The following is a 15,701-nucleotide window of genomic DNA, read 5'->3' as shown; positions in this document are numbered from 1 at the left end:
CGTGTCTCACAAAGAATATATCAATTTCGATGTTCAAACTATAGTAATGTATAATAAATTTGATTAAAAATTCATCCAACAAGGCATATTTTTTTAACAAATTGATATTTTTGGAAATAAAAATCTGAGACTTATTTAGAAACCCTAAGCAACTAAATTGTTAATTTAAAATCAAGAAATATAAGTGTTTTTAAACACTAAAATTTAAGACTAGCTTCAAAGCTTCCTAAATCTTAACTAACCATATTTCAAGAACGTTTGCGTATATATGTAGCTCCTACTTGCTCCGAATTAGCGAATGAAATAAGACTAGCTAATGTTATTTATCAAAAGAAAAAAAAAGGCTAGACATGTTTTTTTCTTAAGTTTATCAACAAGTACATCTTTAATATAAACCTCCTCGCCATTACCAAGGAGAAGTATCTTTTTGTCGGAAACCCTAGCTAGCCTCTTATTTTCACAAAATCTATGACATCTTATATATAAAAACCCAGCTATATATCTCGATCATTGACGTTAAATTTAAAGTACACTTAAGTATTGATCAAATACAACAACCAACGAGATAATATGTCGAAAACAGTTGTGAAGTTACAGACACTCCTGTTAGGGTTTCTCTTCCTCATATATGTTCTTCATGTGCTTCGAGGTTTGTATCTACTCATTAGTTTGATGGTGATATGATGTTGATGATGGTATATACACATACTGTGTATATTCTGTCTTTAGATACATGTTTCTTCTCTTCTTAAAGACATTAATTAGTCTTGACGATGTTAAGTATATGTAGGTGGATCTCTTGCTGGAGATCTCTTGATAGGAAGGAAGGTAAATTAATTAAAAAAGTTTGAATTAAATTAGCTTTTGGTTTTTTATTCATTAAAGTTGACTGATTTTCATTTGAAACAATAACATCACGTACAATTAGAAAAATTGTATTTATCATTCAAATCCAATTTCTCACTGAGTTTTCGATGAAATCATGGTAATTACTCTTTGATTTAAATTTCCGTTGCATTTCTTTGTGTTTCTGCATCAGGTTGAAATATATTAAAAATAAAACTATTTAGACTATAAAAATACATTTCAGCTTTTGAATCAATTTTTTTGGATGTGGTGAACTTTTGATTTAATCATTCGAATCGAATACTCTCAAAAGTTCTTTTCGCAGCTCACATCTCGGGTTGAAACAACAAATGTAGCGACTCGATCATTGAAAGATTCAGTTTCATCAACAGATTTAGAAAGAGAGGTGGATCACTTAATGAGGCACGAGTATCCCTCACCAGTAAATCCGAAGAAAAGAAGTCCGGTTCACAATTGATTAACTTTCGAGCTACTGTTCTTTTAAATAGTAGTCTAATAAGTTTCTTGAAATGGATGTAATATTGCTGAATATGAGTACATTATATTACTTATAATGGGTTCATTGACTGGATTAGTGTTTTGTATTATCCTGGAGATTCAGATTCTCATATATTTGGAGATATATAGGTTAAAGTCAACATTTGTTTAGATTTTGAATGTTGAGGTCAAGTAGATTCGTCTTATAGTTTTATATAAACATAATTTGATCTAATTAGCTTTTATAATATTGAAAGTAAATGTAGTTTGTCATGCATGGTAATAGCCTTACACTGAAATATATTCCACACAAGATTATTTGTTAAGACAAACACACACATATCACACAATCATATACTTTATAGTGCGTATGGTATTTTCTCTAATAAATTTATGTTAATTAGGAGAAATTAGTTGCCAAAATATATATGTTCAAAGCAAAGCAAACCAAGCTGGATTTGGTCAAGTCATAAATTACCAACTTCTGACAAAGCAATATGAATTTTATTATATTATGATTTTTTGCACCAACTTGAAGTACCAACTTTTGATATAAAAAAAAAAAAGTACCAACTTTTATTTTTTTAGTCATGTATTTGGGTCATGCTTCAAAAGCTTAAATCATTCACCCCATGAATTAGAAAAGGGGAAAAACATATTAAAGTCAAAATCATAATTAAAAAAAACATTAGTTTCAGAATATATCATTTTCAGAATAAAATTTTAATCAAGTAAACGCGTTTAAAAGCCAACAAATATTCCCTGTGAAAGAAAAGGAAAGAAAAGAACAATTAAATGCTACAGTTCGCTCATCCCTTCTCTGTTCCTTTGTTGATCAGTTTACTTTATGGACGAAGTCCTCTTCTAGATTTTGACTTTTGTCCTCAAAAGCGGAATAAGAAGAAGAAGAAGAACACTACCATCTTGCACAGATCAAACCCCTAGATCTCCTCCTTCGCTTCGTCCTGACTAAGAAGAGTGCTCAGTAGCTTTCTGCTGCTCCTTGGATTTCAAATTTGCGATTTCTTGGAAAGGTAAAAAAGGTCGTATCTTTTCTTATCTCGAGAGTATTTTGATGGAACCCATTTCGATTCTGATGTTTAATTAGTTGGTAGGAATATAGAAACATTCGAGGTCAGTAGTGTTTAGAGAAAAAGTTGTGATCTTTGCCTTTGAATCTGTGATTAGCTGTCACTAAGGTTGCGTGTTAGCTATAGGGTTTCGTTAAGTAAAGAAAAAAGGTTGGATCTTTGATCTCTCTGTCCAATTTTTTTTTGTAGAACAGAGACAATTTGAATAAAGATTGAACCTTTGATGCTTATTCCCTCTTTTGGAAGCAGTTATTGAGTTAGTTAATGCCAATCTAGTGACTTTCCTATGCTTTTTAATGGATCTTTGATATAAGATGAAGATTTTGTTGAAGTTCTTGTCTAGTTTATCAAATCACAAGTCTTTACCAAACATGTTCATATACAATTGTCTAGATGATGATTATCTTGAGAATTGAATGTCCAGTAAAAATGCGTGTAACTGTAACAGGTCATTCTTCATGATGCAATAAACTTTTTTGCAGGGAATAAAATGTTATCCTTCTTTGGACTCTTTGAGAAATGATATCAAAATGGTGAATAGAAGTGATTTGGTAGTGATTGGCATATCGGTTGGTCTCGCGCTCGGTCTCTTACTCGCTCTTCTTCTATTCTTCGTCATAAAATGGTACAACGGCCGCTCTCACCTAAGGCGATGCGCTAACGAACAGAACATCCCAACTCTACCCGTCCACACAGCTAAAAGAGCCGTAGTAACCCCTGACGATAGCGCAAACACAGCATCCTTACAGCCACCTGAGAATGCTGCAGCACCAACTCAACATCAGCCATGGTGGAACAACAACCATAACAAAGATCTCACCGTATCTGCTTCCGGCATACCTAAATATCACTACAAGTGAGTCTTCTCTCCAAATCTTGACTTTTCATGGACCTGGTTGTTAGTGGTCTCTTATGGTCTAAAGTTCTTTAGGGATATTCAGAAGGCAACTCAAAACTTCACAACCATTCTTGGACAAGGATCTTTCGGTCCTGTATACAAGGCCGTTATGCCTAACGGAGGTTTAGCTGCAGCGAAGGTTCACGCCTCTAACTCAAGCCAGGGAGATAGAGAGTTTCAAACCGAGGTGTCTTTACTTGGGAGGCTGCATCACAGGAACCTCGTGAACTTGGTGGGTTACTGTGTGGATAAAAGCCACAGGATGTTGATCTATGAGTTCATGAGTAATGGAAGTTTGGAGAATCTTTTGTACGGTGGCGGCGGTGAAGAAGCTACACAAGTCTTGAGATGGGAAGAGAGGCTTCAGATCGCTCTTGACATCTCCCACGGCATTGAGTATCTTCACGAGGGAGCCGTGCCGCCTGTTATCCACCGTGATCTTAAGTCTGCAAACATACTGTTAGATCACTCCATGAGAGCTAAGGTAAGAAGAGAAGCAAATGTTGAACACCAACACTGTTTGATTGAAATCTATAAAACTTGGTCTTGTTCTTGTGCTAGGTTGCTGATTTTGGATTGTCTAAAGAGATGGTTTTCGATAGAATGAACTCTGGATTGAAAGGCACTCACGGATACATGGATCCAACGTACATTTCGACTAACAAGTACACGTTGAAGAGCGACATTTACAGTTTTGGTGTAATCATCCTTGAGCTCATTACTGCAATCCATCCCCAACAGAATCTTATGGAATACATCAACCTGGTAAGTTCTCAAAAATAGTAAGCTGATGTGGTCCAGTGAGTGACTGATTCTGTTCTATCCTGATGATTAGGCTTCGATGAGTCCAGATGGTATTGACGAGATAGTTGATCAGAAGCTAGAGGGCAACGCAAACATTGAAGAAGTGAGGTTACTGGCCAAGATTGCAAACAGGTGCGTGCACAAGACGCCAAGGAAAAGACCATCTATTGGAGAAGTCACACAGTTTATACTAAAGATCAAACAAGGTCGGTCTAGAGGAGGAAGAAGACAGGACACAATGTCTTCATCGTTTGGTGGTGTTATGGATGGAGAAGATATGTCGAGAGTTATAAGCAGGATTAATGATCAGCATGTTGAGTTAGGGCTATTGGCTGGTGTCAAAGAAGAGGATCATCAGGAGAGGAACGGTACAACAACAACATTGTAACTAGGAAGAAAGTCTTTATTTTGTACATACTATTACCCACGTGAGTCTCAAAAATCAAAGATGTTTACAGCTTGCTGACAAGTAAAAAAAAAAAAAGCAGAGGTTTATGCTGCATTCTAACTGTGCTTTTTCTACATTTCATTACAAGTTGAAAATACTATTAAACATGTGAAAAAGGAGCCAAAAATCAATAAGCAACAACCAACTAATATTTTACCAAATTCACAAACTAGTAGACCTCAATAAACAATAGCCACCCACTTTTTGAACCAATTGATTTAATAATGATATCTTGATCAACTTTTTGTGTGTACTTGTTGTGCTGCGAAAGCTATGTAGTGGTGTGTCTCAGTGGATCCAACTGTAATAGTACCAATCAATAAGCAACTAAAAGAAGCTAAGGAGACATATAGCAACGGCTAAAGCATTATGTAAAAATCCGTTTGAAGAAACCACGATATAGTCTTTCTGTTGAAACATCTTTGAAGATAGGATATTGCAATGAATGATTATGGTATCAAATAGTATTATACAGATGAGAGAAAAAAAAGAAACAAAATATTTGTAAATAGTGAGTTTGGTATATGGATAAGATCAATAACCTCTACGAGATTTCTTGAATGGGTAGATGAACTAGAATTTCTTGGATCACTCGTTGATAGGAGTATAAAATAAATCTACTAAATATGTCTCGGATCACTTGTATAAGAAATAGTTATAATTTTCTTGGATCACTCGAATACAGTTGGATCAAGTAATTTTTGGGTAATATATCTTCTTTGTTGGTTATTTGAATTGCAATACCTACGTAGGATTCTTTGAAAATGTTAGTATCAATTATCAAAAATAAAATGTCAGACACCTACCTGTTTACACCTATTTGGCTATTTCTACAACAGTGTAACTAGTACAATCTGAATGCTTGTCATTTGTTATTGGTTATTTAATCTCTATTTATATATCTGAATTTGCATTCACTAAATTAAGTATTTTCATGTAGACAACATTTGCTAATATGCTATCAATAGAATATATTAATGTAGACAATTGGGACATTTTTATGACTAGAGGAGATACCTTTTTTTTTAAACAAGAGGAGATAATAATATGAAATATAAACTCAAACTTTAATTACATAAAATGGCACTTTTTATTTAGCTAACAAAACTGGCAAGGCCATGGATGCCAAACTTTACAATGTAAGCTTCAATCAACATCATTTTTTTTTCTCCATCCATGGAAGCTCATTCAGAAATCTATTCACCAAGAACTCTAAAGTAACTCAAGCCTGTAAATAAAAGGAAAAACTCACTGTAACTCCATCTTTAAGACTGTAAATATTTTCTTCCGCCAATGATCAAATGACTCTCAGTGGTTCATCTAACAGCTGCAGACATTCTTGCGGGTTGGAGTAGAAGTAGTCTTCTTCCTTGGGTTTATTCGGAATCACTAACCGTCTCTTTGGACTTCCCATACGAGTAGAGTGAAAGGCCTTCACCATGGATGAGAACACATCCCAAGTCAACAATCCTTCGGTGTATTCATCTATCAGCTTAACTAGGAACTTCCTATTCAGCTGAATCGTCTTCTTAAATCCCAAGAACCTGTAGAAAAAAATGGTGTTAGCCTCACGATGATATAGATATGGGAAGAAAGAAGAAGGACATTTCACCTGCGATGACCTTCAACGACTCTTGCCATGTTCCCATCATTGGTTGGAACAATTATATCCCTCTCAACAGCCACTAGGTAATCAAGTGCAGCCATTTGAGATGAATGGTTCCGGCAAAAATCAAGATCAGAGGATTCCAGTATGGTTTCTTTCCGGACCTGAGTTAGTTATGATAATGGAATCAATTGAGGATTATAAGTTTGAAATAATTGCAGAAAAATAATGAAATGGCTACTTACCACATTTGGAAAAGCGTCTGTTAAGGCCTTCATCCGCCTTTCACCACCGTAGATTTCTCCAGCAGCTATGTATATTTGAACATTACGGTCAATACCCAACGCGGTCAGGGTGAGAGCAGTTTCCTCAGGAGTTAAAGGGCAAAGGCCTTCTTTCCTCTTCTCCTCAGAGTTTATGACTTTCTCTTTCCACCATGGATAAGCATATCTACCAACAAATATAACATTTACATCAATATATATCCATCAAAGTTGGAACAATAAAAGCAAGACTAGATTTTATGATTCTTATGTACCTCATTCTTGTTAATTCTTCTTCTTCCTCGGGGTTGCAACCATGTGAGCACCCGGAAAACGCTAACATATCCATCTCATATCTGAGATGCAAGACGAGAAAGGGACCTTTCTCTCTCAGGATATTGACTACTCGTCTCCCTAGCTCTTCAATTTGAGGAGTAAACTTAAGGCCGTTGAAATTCACTCGGCACCTCAGCTTCTGAACCTCCACAGGCAGTCCATTATTAGCGAGTCTGGAGTCGGTTTTGTTCAGGTGTAAAACCTTATGCTTCTTCACCAATGGAAGAATCTGTTCCAGTTTGAAGAGTTAACGAGAGGATATAAATAGAATAATCAAAGAGTAAATTCATCTTCAAAACAAATATAAGAACTCAGAATACAAACCTGATTTTGGTAGTAAGACATGTTTGACCAACTAATAGGAGGCATTTCGTGGTACATCCCAAGCTCAACTCTCTTCTTGACCCTTGGAGGCAACTCCTTAAGTATACGAACTTCATCTCTCAACGAAGATATGAAGTGATCCACATCGAAAATGTCTTTAAACTCACTGCCACCAAAGAAGAAAACAAATTACGATATTGTAAAACAAAACAGAGCACAAAAAGAAGCTTCAAGTGGAAAAAATACCTTGGATCGTTCCAAAAGGAGGTCTTGTCAAGCTCAGGCACAATAAGTGTAACATTCATGTACCGTGCAACAGTAACCATATCGCATATCTGTCGAAACCAAAAAGAAAGTAAGCACATCGTAGCACTAAGAGATGAAACTTGGGAGATAGAATCTCAACTTACAGCTGCTCGCATTTGATTGAGTCCTCCATTGCAAGAAACCATAAGATAACCATTGTTCTGATACACCCCTGAGAAAGACAAAACACAAAAAAAAAAAATCAGTTTCAAGATTCATCTCTCAAGTTACTCCAACCACTAATCATGACACTTACTTTTAGGAGGAAGAGCGATCTTAGCAGGGAGAGACTTCATCTCTGCGGCCGTAGACAAACCGCGTTGAATGAAACAAGAAGGCCAACCATTGAACAGTCTCGGTCCCCACATATCTCCCAAAGCCATCAAATGAACGAAACAACTCCAGAGCAGCAACACAGAAACAGCACGAATCATCCATAGGCTCGTAGGAGACCTCGACGCAAAGGAGTTCCTGAGTTTCTCAACCTTGCTATCCCCTAAAAGCCTAACCTTTATCTCCCATAGTTTCCTGTGGTAAAGAGACTTCTCCATTTTACACATTTTCTAAATCACCTACACACCCTTCCTCTCAGAGGAATTTCATCGAACACTTAAGTGGAGATTAATAATAGTAATAAAACAATTGAGACTAATTAACACCCAGAGAAAGACCCAGATTTTTTTAATAAGCCATGATCTGAAGAAAACCCAGATCTTGCTCAATTAAATAAAGAAAAAAAAATACAGATAAAAAAGAATCTCAGTGACAAGTTTCAACTCGTTTTAACACATAAACGATTGAAGCCAACGCTTAACGTAACAGATAAATAAGAGAAGGCTTTGAAATTCCGCAATGGTGCGATCGATCTTTTTTTAAAAGCCTAGCCGCAGTAAAAATAAACAAAAAAAAAAAGAATAATGTTTAGCTTATTCTCCGTCACCGGAGAATGAGTACGTCGGAGATATAGGGAGAAGATCGGTGTGGAATAACAAACAATAGAGGAGGGAGAGGCTAATAAGAATGTGCAGCAAATCAACGCTTTTTCTAGCAAATAAAATTAAAAAAAAACGGTCTTTTCTTTTTCGTCGGCAAAAACTGTTATTTATAGACTTTTTTATGTAACGAAATAATTATATTTCCGCCTGTAATATAAATTGTTTAGGATGTTTTTTTTTGTTTGTTGGTTTGATACAAAGCCAAAGTAGACCTTTAATTACATAAACTAAAAATAATATTATATTATATTATATTTTTATATTCGTATACATACATGCACGCATTGAAATGTGTTTTAGATAAATAAATAATTTAGAGAAAGCAACGAATCTGAATTTTGGTTGACCAAATACATTTAATTTTATTTATTTTTTTAACGCTGATTTATTACGATACGAAAAAGATTACATAGACGATTCGACAACCAACAATACTACGTGCCTTATGAGGACCTACGCTTAATTGCATCACCTAAGTCGTCCTATAAATATTCATGTCTAATCAGATTTACTTGCATTATACTGAAGATCTCTCGTAAATTTTTTTTTCGTAGCATACATAATTGTTTCGGTTTTTAATGGGGTCAGTCAACTAAATTAATTGGAAGTTAAATAACAATTTTTCAGTTATATATCTAAACGACTAAACCACATTAGCGGTGCGTAACTTTTTCGGGAACAAGCAAAACTAATCCACAAGTTAACCGTCAAAACTCAAAAACTATTAATAAATCAATTGAGATCATACGATAATCTAATGTGTAAACCGGTTAGTTTTTGACCCGGTCCAGACTCCTAAACCAATCAATATTGTTAAGAAAAAAAAAATTGTTAAGAAGTTGGAACCGAATTTATCTTAAAAGTATGATTTTTATTATTATATATATATATAGATATACATTTTTCGAAAATGGCATATTCTAGACTTGTGGATTTTTCGTTTTATCACAAAGAGATTCCAAAGTTATATAGAAAATAAATTAAAAAATAAATCAAAGTATGTCTACATATAAATAAATAAATAAATAGATGGACCAACTCTATTCGTTGTTCACAGTTGTCATTTGTCAGTCCAAGCTAGATATCAAATACTTTTTTTGTCGATGATATCAAATACTCCGTGGAAGTGCAATATGGTTATTATTTTAAAGGAATGCAATGATTTTAATAAAATCCATAAAACTATATAACAACCTCCTTTTATTTTCTGATAACTATTATGCGCTTATACAATATCTTGAACTAGCTTTGTTACCTTGATTTCAACCGAAGCATGGTATAAATCTGCTCCGGAGCTGAACGAATTATCATTTTAAACATTTATAATTTTATTTTAAACATTTATAATTTGAGATTTTTTAAATGCGTATATTGGAGAAACATTTACTATAATTTTGAGAGAAGAAAAAGATTGAACATATTATTTTTTTGCTCTTAGCAAATGGAATTTAAGTTTATCTCGGTATAAATGGATATAGAGGTACTTATAGAAAACAAATGGACGAAATCATAAGACTGGATTAATATGCTTCCTTTTGAAACAGAGTAAAAAAATAAGTAGAAACTGTTTTTTTTTAGACAGCCATCAATAAAACCAAATTAAGATGTTCTCAGCTTGATTTATTATGATTTTGAAATTTAATCACCATTTTGTCTTATATATGATGGTTTAAAAAATTGGTTAAGATTATGTTATACGTAATTATGGTTTTGAGGTGTAAGATTAAAATTAACAAGGTATACATGTTCTAGCACATTGTCAAGGATCTCTTTAATAAAAATGCTAATACAAATTTCAGTTGTGCATCCAATACAGACGTATTAAAATCGCGGTTTTTAACACTAGCTAGTGTAGATTAAATTTTTTATAAAAGACTACTATTCAACAAATATCATAATAAATTTATTCAAAACTAAATATAAAACAAAAACTAAAGCATTCGATGAATAAACTAAACCCTTCAATAAAAAAAACTAAATTAAAAGATTAGTTATATATTTTCAAGTCGTTAGTAAATCAATTGCTAGACTTTTCATAATTTACCGTTATCAAACAAAAAATAAATCTATATCATTTAATTTCTCTTGGCAACAGTTTAATAATTTAATTTGTTCAGAAAATAATATATAAATATATAGTTCACATAGAATATTATATGAATATAAAGAGAATTACATGCTAATTTATATGTCTTTGTAAACTATATATGCAATAAACAAAATAAATTAAAAAGTTAACAAATTTTAACAAATTTTAGCTCTTCACAAATTTCTTGCCAATTGACATTAACGAAAACTAAACCATGCATGTCAAGTGTAGCATTAATATTAGCCTTTTTCAAAAAAAAAAGAAGAAAGGAAAATTGTATTTTAAACACTGAGATGGTCACTTTCTAACACTTTAAACACCGAAGTTTTTTTATTAGCACTTTAAACCTTCAAAGTGACATTTTTATCATAATAAACCTCTTTTTCAGTTCATAGGAGACCGGTACTGCTTATTTTACGGGTTAAAATAATGAAGTGTCGGTTTTTTTTTTCTTAAAAAATACGTAACAATACAGAAAAATTCGAATGAAATTGAAAAAAATTATAAAAACATTATACAAAATTCAAAACAAAATTAAAAAAAATCAAAAAACATAAAAATTAAAATTTCAAACTTAAAAATAAATAAAAATACTAAAAATTCAAAAAATTCAAAATAAGATCTAAATTAAAATGTCAAATTTAAAAACGAAAAGAAAATTTTTAAAATTCTAAAAATTCTAAAATAAGATCTAAAATATTAAAAAAAAATAATTTGAAATTTTTCTTTATTTATTTGTATTTATATATTTAGAGCATAAGCATTTTTTGCATCTTTAATAAAATATTTTTGGCCATTTTCTTTCTTAGAAATTTTTTTTGGGACAAAACTCAATATAATCTATCTGAAAGAACTATTAGCCCTGCATGTGGTCACCATTAATTAACATGAGGGTGAAATTGGCGGCCCCCCGAGATGCTTTCTGCGAAGTGTACTTAGGCGCTAGTCGGACTATGTAAGGTGTTTGGATATTCGGATTATCAAAAAAAAAAGTTTTTTATGGCGTCAAGTTTTGATATCCTCATAAGTGACTGTCACTTTAATTGGATGGAATTTTAAAATAAATATAATTTTTACAATTTTTTTTTTACAATTTAAATTTTTAAGTTTGAAGTTTTAATTTTAGATCTTATTTTAGAATGTTTTTAAAAAAAAATTAAAAAATTTCTTTTTTAAATTTGACATTTGAATTTTAGATTTTATTTTTGAATTTTTTGAATTTTAATATTTTATTTTATTTTTAAGTTTGAAATTTTAATTTTAATTTTTATGTTTTTGAATTTTTAGATTTTGTTTTAAATTTTGTTTCGAATTTTTTACAATTTTTTCTAATTACATTCGATTTTTTCTGTATTTTTTCTGTATTTTATTTTTTATTTTTAAAAACCGACACTTCATCATTTTGACCTGTAAAATGAACAGTTGCGGTCGTCTATGAACAGAAAAATATGTTTGGATGTTTATTATGATAAAAATGTCATTTTGGAGGTTTAAAGTGCTAGTTAAAAAATTTCAGTGTTTAAAGTGTTAGAAAGTGACAGTATCGGTGATTTTCCCAAAAAAAAAAAGAGTGTAGCATTAATATTTCACAATTTTCTCAAAAAGATTAATATTTTCACAAGTGACGTACATATATTAATACATCCATATTTGTATTTGTCGTGGTATGGATGTTAGTTTAAGAAGGTATAGTATTATTGAGTTTAGTTTGTCGCTCACGTCGAAGTCTCATTATTAGATGCGATGTTTTAGAAAGCTTTAGAATCCACGAATTTATTAAGAAAATGAATATAAATATAGTATATGCTATTTTCTGTGACCAATGACCATATACATTTCCACCGACATCCAGCATTACATTGCTGTCGGACTTCATTATTTATCTTGCTAAGAAAAGAAATACATTTTCCAGTGGGAAATATACAGACTTTAACATTTTTCTATAAATATTTGCTGTAATTATCAATTTATGTCAGAAGTTAACAAGAAAACAGAGAGAAAAACGTCTGATATTCATAGGTACTATTTAATACGGACTTCTATATATTTAAACGTAGCTGAAATTTGTACTTTTAATGCTCAAGTGCTTTAAGTAATGTTATGAACATGGACATCCGAGAAAAATCTAGAAAGGTGTGGTTTCTAAGTTATTGTGTTAACAGTTTCTTATCGACATTCAAAACTAACGTAAGTATTAAGATTTAAGAAAATAACAAAAAAATCGACGTTTTTCTTCTATTTTCTGCTCGAAATAAGACAAACGCATTGTAAAGAAACCAAAATAAATGTGAAGATAGTTTTTTTAATGTTAAAAATGTGAAGATAGTTGAGGAGCGAATTGACAATAATCAACATACTCGCGAAACAATGTGTCGGTGGCTCACGAGTCTCAATTCTCAAGCCTATGCGTGCGCGTAGTATATGTCCAACCCAACGTGTGCATGGATTTGATTAATTTTTGCAATTATTTGAGTTTTTAGTATTTTACTACATTATATACAATGTCTACAGTCTATATAATAAGTTGTGTATTACTAGATTTCTGTCTGCTTATTTTGTTTTACAGTAATGGTGAATTTATTGAATTTTTCATTTTTACAGCAACAATCAAATCTCTTAAGACCACGATTAACCTCAGTTAATTCTTAGCTTCGACTAAGAGACGGTTCTTAATTTTTCTTAGATTTTAACTAAGAAAAAATAAGAACCGTTTTTTAAATAAAAGATATAAGAGCTGTCTCTTAGCCGGAAAGTATAAAAAAAAACAAAAAACAAAAAATGTCAAATCATAAGCTAAGAGCACCCCCATTAGTGAACCCCATGAAAGGGGTTTACAAAGTATTTTTTTATTATATTTTTTTCTGTTTGATTTTTGTTTAAAAAAAAAAAAAAATTAATCAAACCAATCGTGGATCGCCACGTGCCGTGAGGTCCGCGCTACAGTGATGAACCCAGTTCACTGGGAAGAGGTGGAGAGAGACAAGTTCATCACTATTCATTATTTTAATATTTCTTTTTGTTTTGGAATCTGTGTGAACTTCCGGTAAGTTCACTAATGGGGTGCTCTAAGAACCCCGGCTAAGATACCTAATGACTTAAACGACTTATTCATTTCCTAATGTAATCCCATAATAATATTTAAATATGTCATCTGCTACTGGGCTTGGATCTCCAGAAAATAAAAGAACAAAACGCCCAATTTAGTAGGATATATTTTTGCTCCATTTGTGTGTTGGGCGGGCCTTAGAGGCCTTAAAATTTTAACCAGCGAACGAGGACCATATGATTAATCTGACATCTTCTTCTTCCCTCTTCTTCCTCGATTAGTGTTTATGATTTTTTTTTTTTTTAGTGTTTATGATTTTAGTCTTAAGGTTTTAGCAAACTATTTGATTTTCTGCTCACCTCCCTTGCTCGTGATCCCACTCATTGATAGTTAGTCTGGATTTGATCGCGACATTGATTAACAGTTGTGGTGAAGAAATCCTAATTTGGGATAGTTTTTAGACATACTACTCTGGTGAGTAATGAGGAAGCTCAAGTATCATGAGAAGAAGGTTCTGAAGAAATTAAATTTCTTGGAATGGAAAAGAGAAGGTGGCCAACAGATGGATCCAACTGATCCTTTTCGGATTCAGATGACTGATATGCTTCTCGATAACCTGTGAGTTTTACTTACCAGTGTGTACAGCTTCTTACAAGCAATGGCTCTTTTGTTTCCTTAGGTCTTTTCAACAAGAGAGTTATCCTTTTTCCGCTGCTGTTACATCGATCTTCACTTCATAAGCTTCGGTATAGATCTTAGGATTGTCATCCTTGTATAATGTTTTTAATAAGTTAAAATATGGAACCATGCTTTTAAGTCTCAAAAAAAAAAGTCCATTCTATTTCTATTGATTCTACTCTGAAATGAGAAGACTTGTTTTGGTAATTGATAAGTGATGCTTATGATCGTGTATGTTGAAATGGCAGATACAACCTGGGAGTTATACCGACTAGGAAAAGCTTAGGCATTAACTGATCGGTTACCAGTTTCGTCCTTCTGTAGGTAAATGGTTTCTGCAGAGAGGCTTATTTCTTCTTTCTTCACTTGAGAGAGCACCAGGGATCTCATTATTAATTGTGCAGGCGCAGGCTATCGACAGTCCTGGTTCACCTGAAGGTTCTTCAGTACAATGACAAATTGGATGACTACGACATGATCGCTTAACTTTAAAACAAACTGTTATGGCCAATGTTAAGGATAACCACAGATTGACCCGCGCAGGTACTGTTAATTGGCTCGAACCCGGGTTATTAAGATATAAACACCAACATTTATACCACTAAACTAAGGGATACTTTGTACATTGATGACTGAAACTAATATATATTTATGAAGGTCAGAAACTTTTGATTCTTCGGTTTTCTTTGTGGGCCGGGCCTACAAGTGTATTAGGCAGTTGCCTCACTCCTGAGACGACACGTCAGCATTTTGGTGGATCCCACTTTTAAAAATTATGAAAAAGTGTCAAACTTGTGGCTCGAACCCGGGTTATTAAGATATAAACACCAACATTTATACTACTAAACTAAGGGATACTTTGTACATTGATGACTGAAACTAATATATATTTATGAATGTCAGAAACTTTTGATTCTTCGGTTTTCTTTGTGGGCCGGGCCTACAAGTGTATTATGAGTTTCATTTTTAAATGAGGTTCATCACCTTATATGAAAAAAACAACAATTATAGTTTTTTCATATTGTAAACTGTCTTCATTTAACATGAGATTAGGTTCTTTTCATCATTGTCTTAGACAAATCTGAAGAGTCGCGCTGTGTGTCTGTTCGTAATCTATTTTTTCACCGGTGAACTCTTCATCTCCCCATCTTAAATCGTTTGATCTTAAATGTTCCTGATTTGTAGACTTTCTTTAAACCCTATATATATGATTATCATCTTTGATGAACTCAATTTGCATCTCCACAAAACTCATTGATTCCTCTTAGCTTTAAGGATCTTCTAGAAAATGTTTTTCTGCCTCTCCAGTTCCTCAAACCGGCGTTCCCGGCATCCGTCACTCAACCTTCGAGTCTCTCCGTGTTGGTCGTAGTAGTCAGAGCATAGCCTCTAACCTCCGCGCTTATGGAATTCTCTGAACTTCAAGAAAGACATTGAGTTTATGGGAATCACGGTTCTCTTCCTTGATGAAAA

The 15,701-nt window shown here is 33.0% G+C and overlaps 3 protein-coding genes and 1 long non-coding RNA gene across 4 annotated transcripts; 3 read left to right on the top strand and 1 right to left on the bottom strand.

The window, feature by feature from the left end:
* Positions 1-570: 570 nt before the first annotated feature.
* On the top strand, positions 571-1,324 carry LOC106317778. Its single transcript, XM_013755552.1, has 3 exons — positions 571-649; positions 791-828; positions 1,172-1,324. Exons 1-3 carry the CDS (start codon positions 571-573, stop codon positions 1,322-1,324), a joined length of 270 nt encoding a protein of 89 aa, XP_013611006.1.
* Positions 1,325-2,112: 788 nt separating this feature from the next.
* LOC106313059 (probable leucine-rich repeat receptor-like serine/threonine-protein kinase At5g15730) lies at positions 2,113-4,639 on the top strand. The gene is made up of 5 exons (XM_013750784.1): positions 2,113-2,378; positions 2,918-3,291; positions 3,367-3,817; positions 3,895-4,098; positions 4,169-4,639. Exons 2-5 carry the CDS (start codon positions 2,966-2,968, stop codon positions 4,523-4,525), a joined length of 1,338 nt encoding a protein of 445 aa, XP_013606238.1. The 5' UTR covers positions 2,113-2,378; positions 2,918-2,965; the 3' UTR covers positions 4,526-4,639.
* A 1,243-nt stretch (positions 4,640-5,882) lies between these two features.
* Positions 5,883-7,980, bottom strand: LOC106312988 (uncharacterized protein At1g04910-like). The gene is made up of 8 exons (XM_013750704.1): positions 7,677-7,980; positions 7,525-7,592; positions 7,361-7,449; positions 7,115-7,280; positions 6,730-7,019; positions 6,437-6,641; positions 6,198-6,355; positions 5,883-6,129 (listed from the first exon to the last, which is right to left on the bottom strand). Exons 1-8 carry the CDS (start codon positions 7,978-7,980, stop codon positions 5,883-5,885), a joined length of 1,527 nt encoding a protein of 508 aa, XP_013606158.1.
* Positions 7,981-13,862: 5,882 nt separating this feature from the next.
* LOC106317232 lies at positions 13,863-14,777 on the top strand. Its single transcript, XR_001265077.1, has 3 exons — positions 13,863-14,296; positions 14,477-14,552; positions 14,633-14,777. It is a non-coding gene; the product is annotated as an uncharacterized LOC106317232 (long non-coding RNA).
* The last annotated feature ends 924 nt before the right edge of the window (positions 14,778-15,701 follow it).

Source organism: Brassica oleracea, chromosome C9, assembly GCF_000695525.1.
Source record: "Brassica oleracea var. oleracea cultivar TO1000 chromosome C9, BOL, whole genome shotgun sequence".
NCBI classification, from domain to species: Eukaryota; Viridiplantae; Streptophyta; class Magnoliopsida; order Brassicales; family Brassicaceae; genus Brassica; species Brassica oleracea.
Note: the sequence above shows the minus strand (reverse complement) of the source record. Positions and strands in the feature narration are given on the sequence as shown.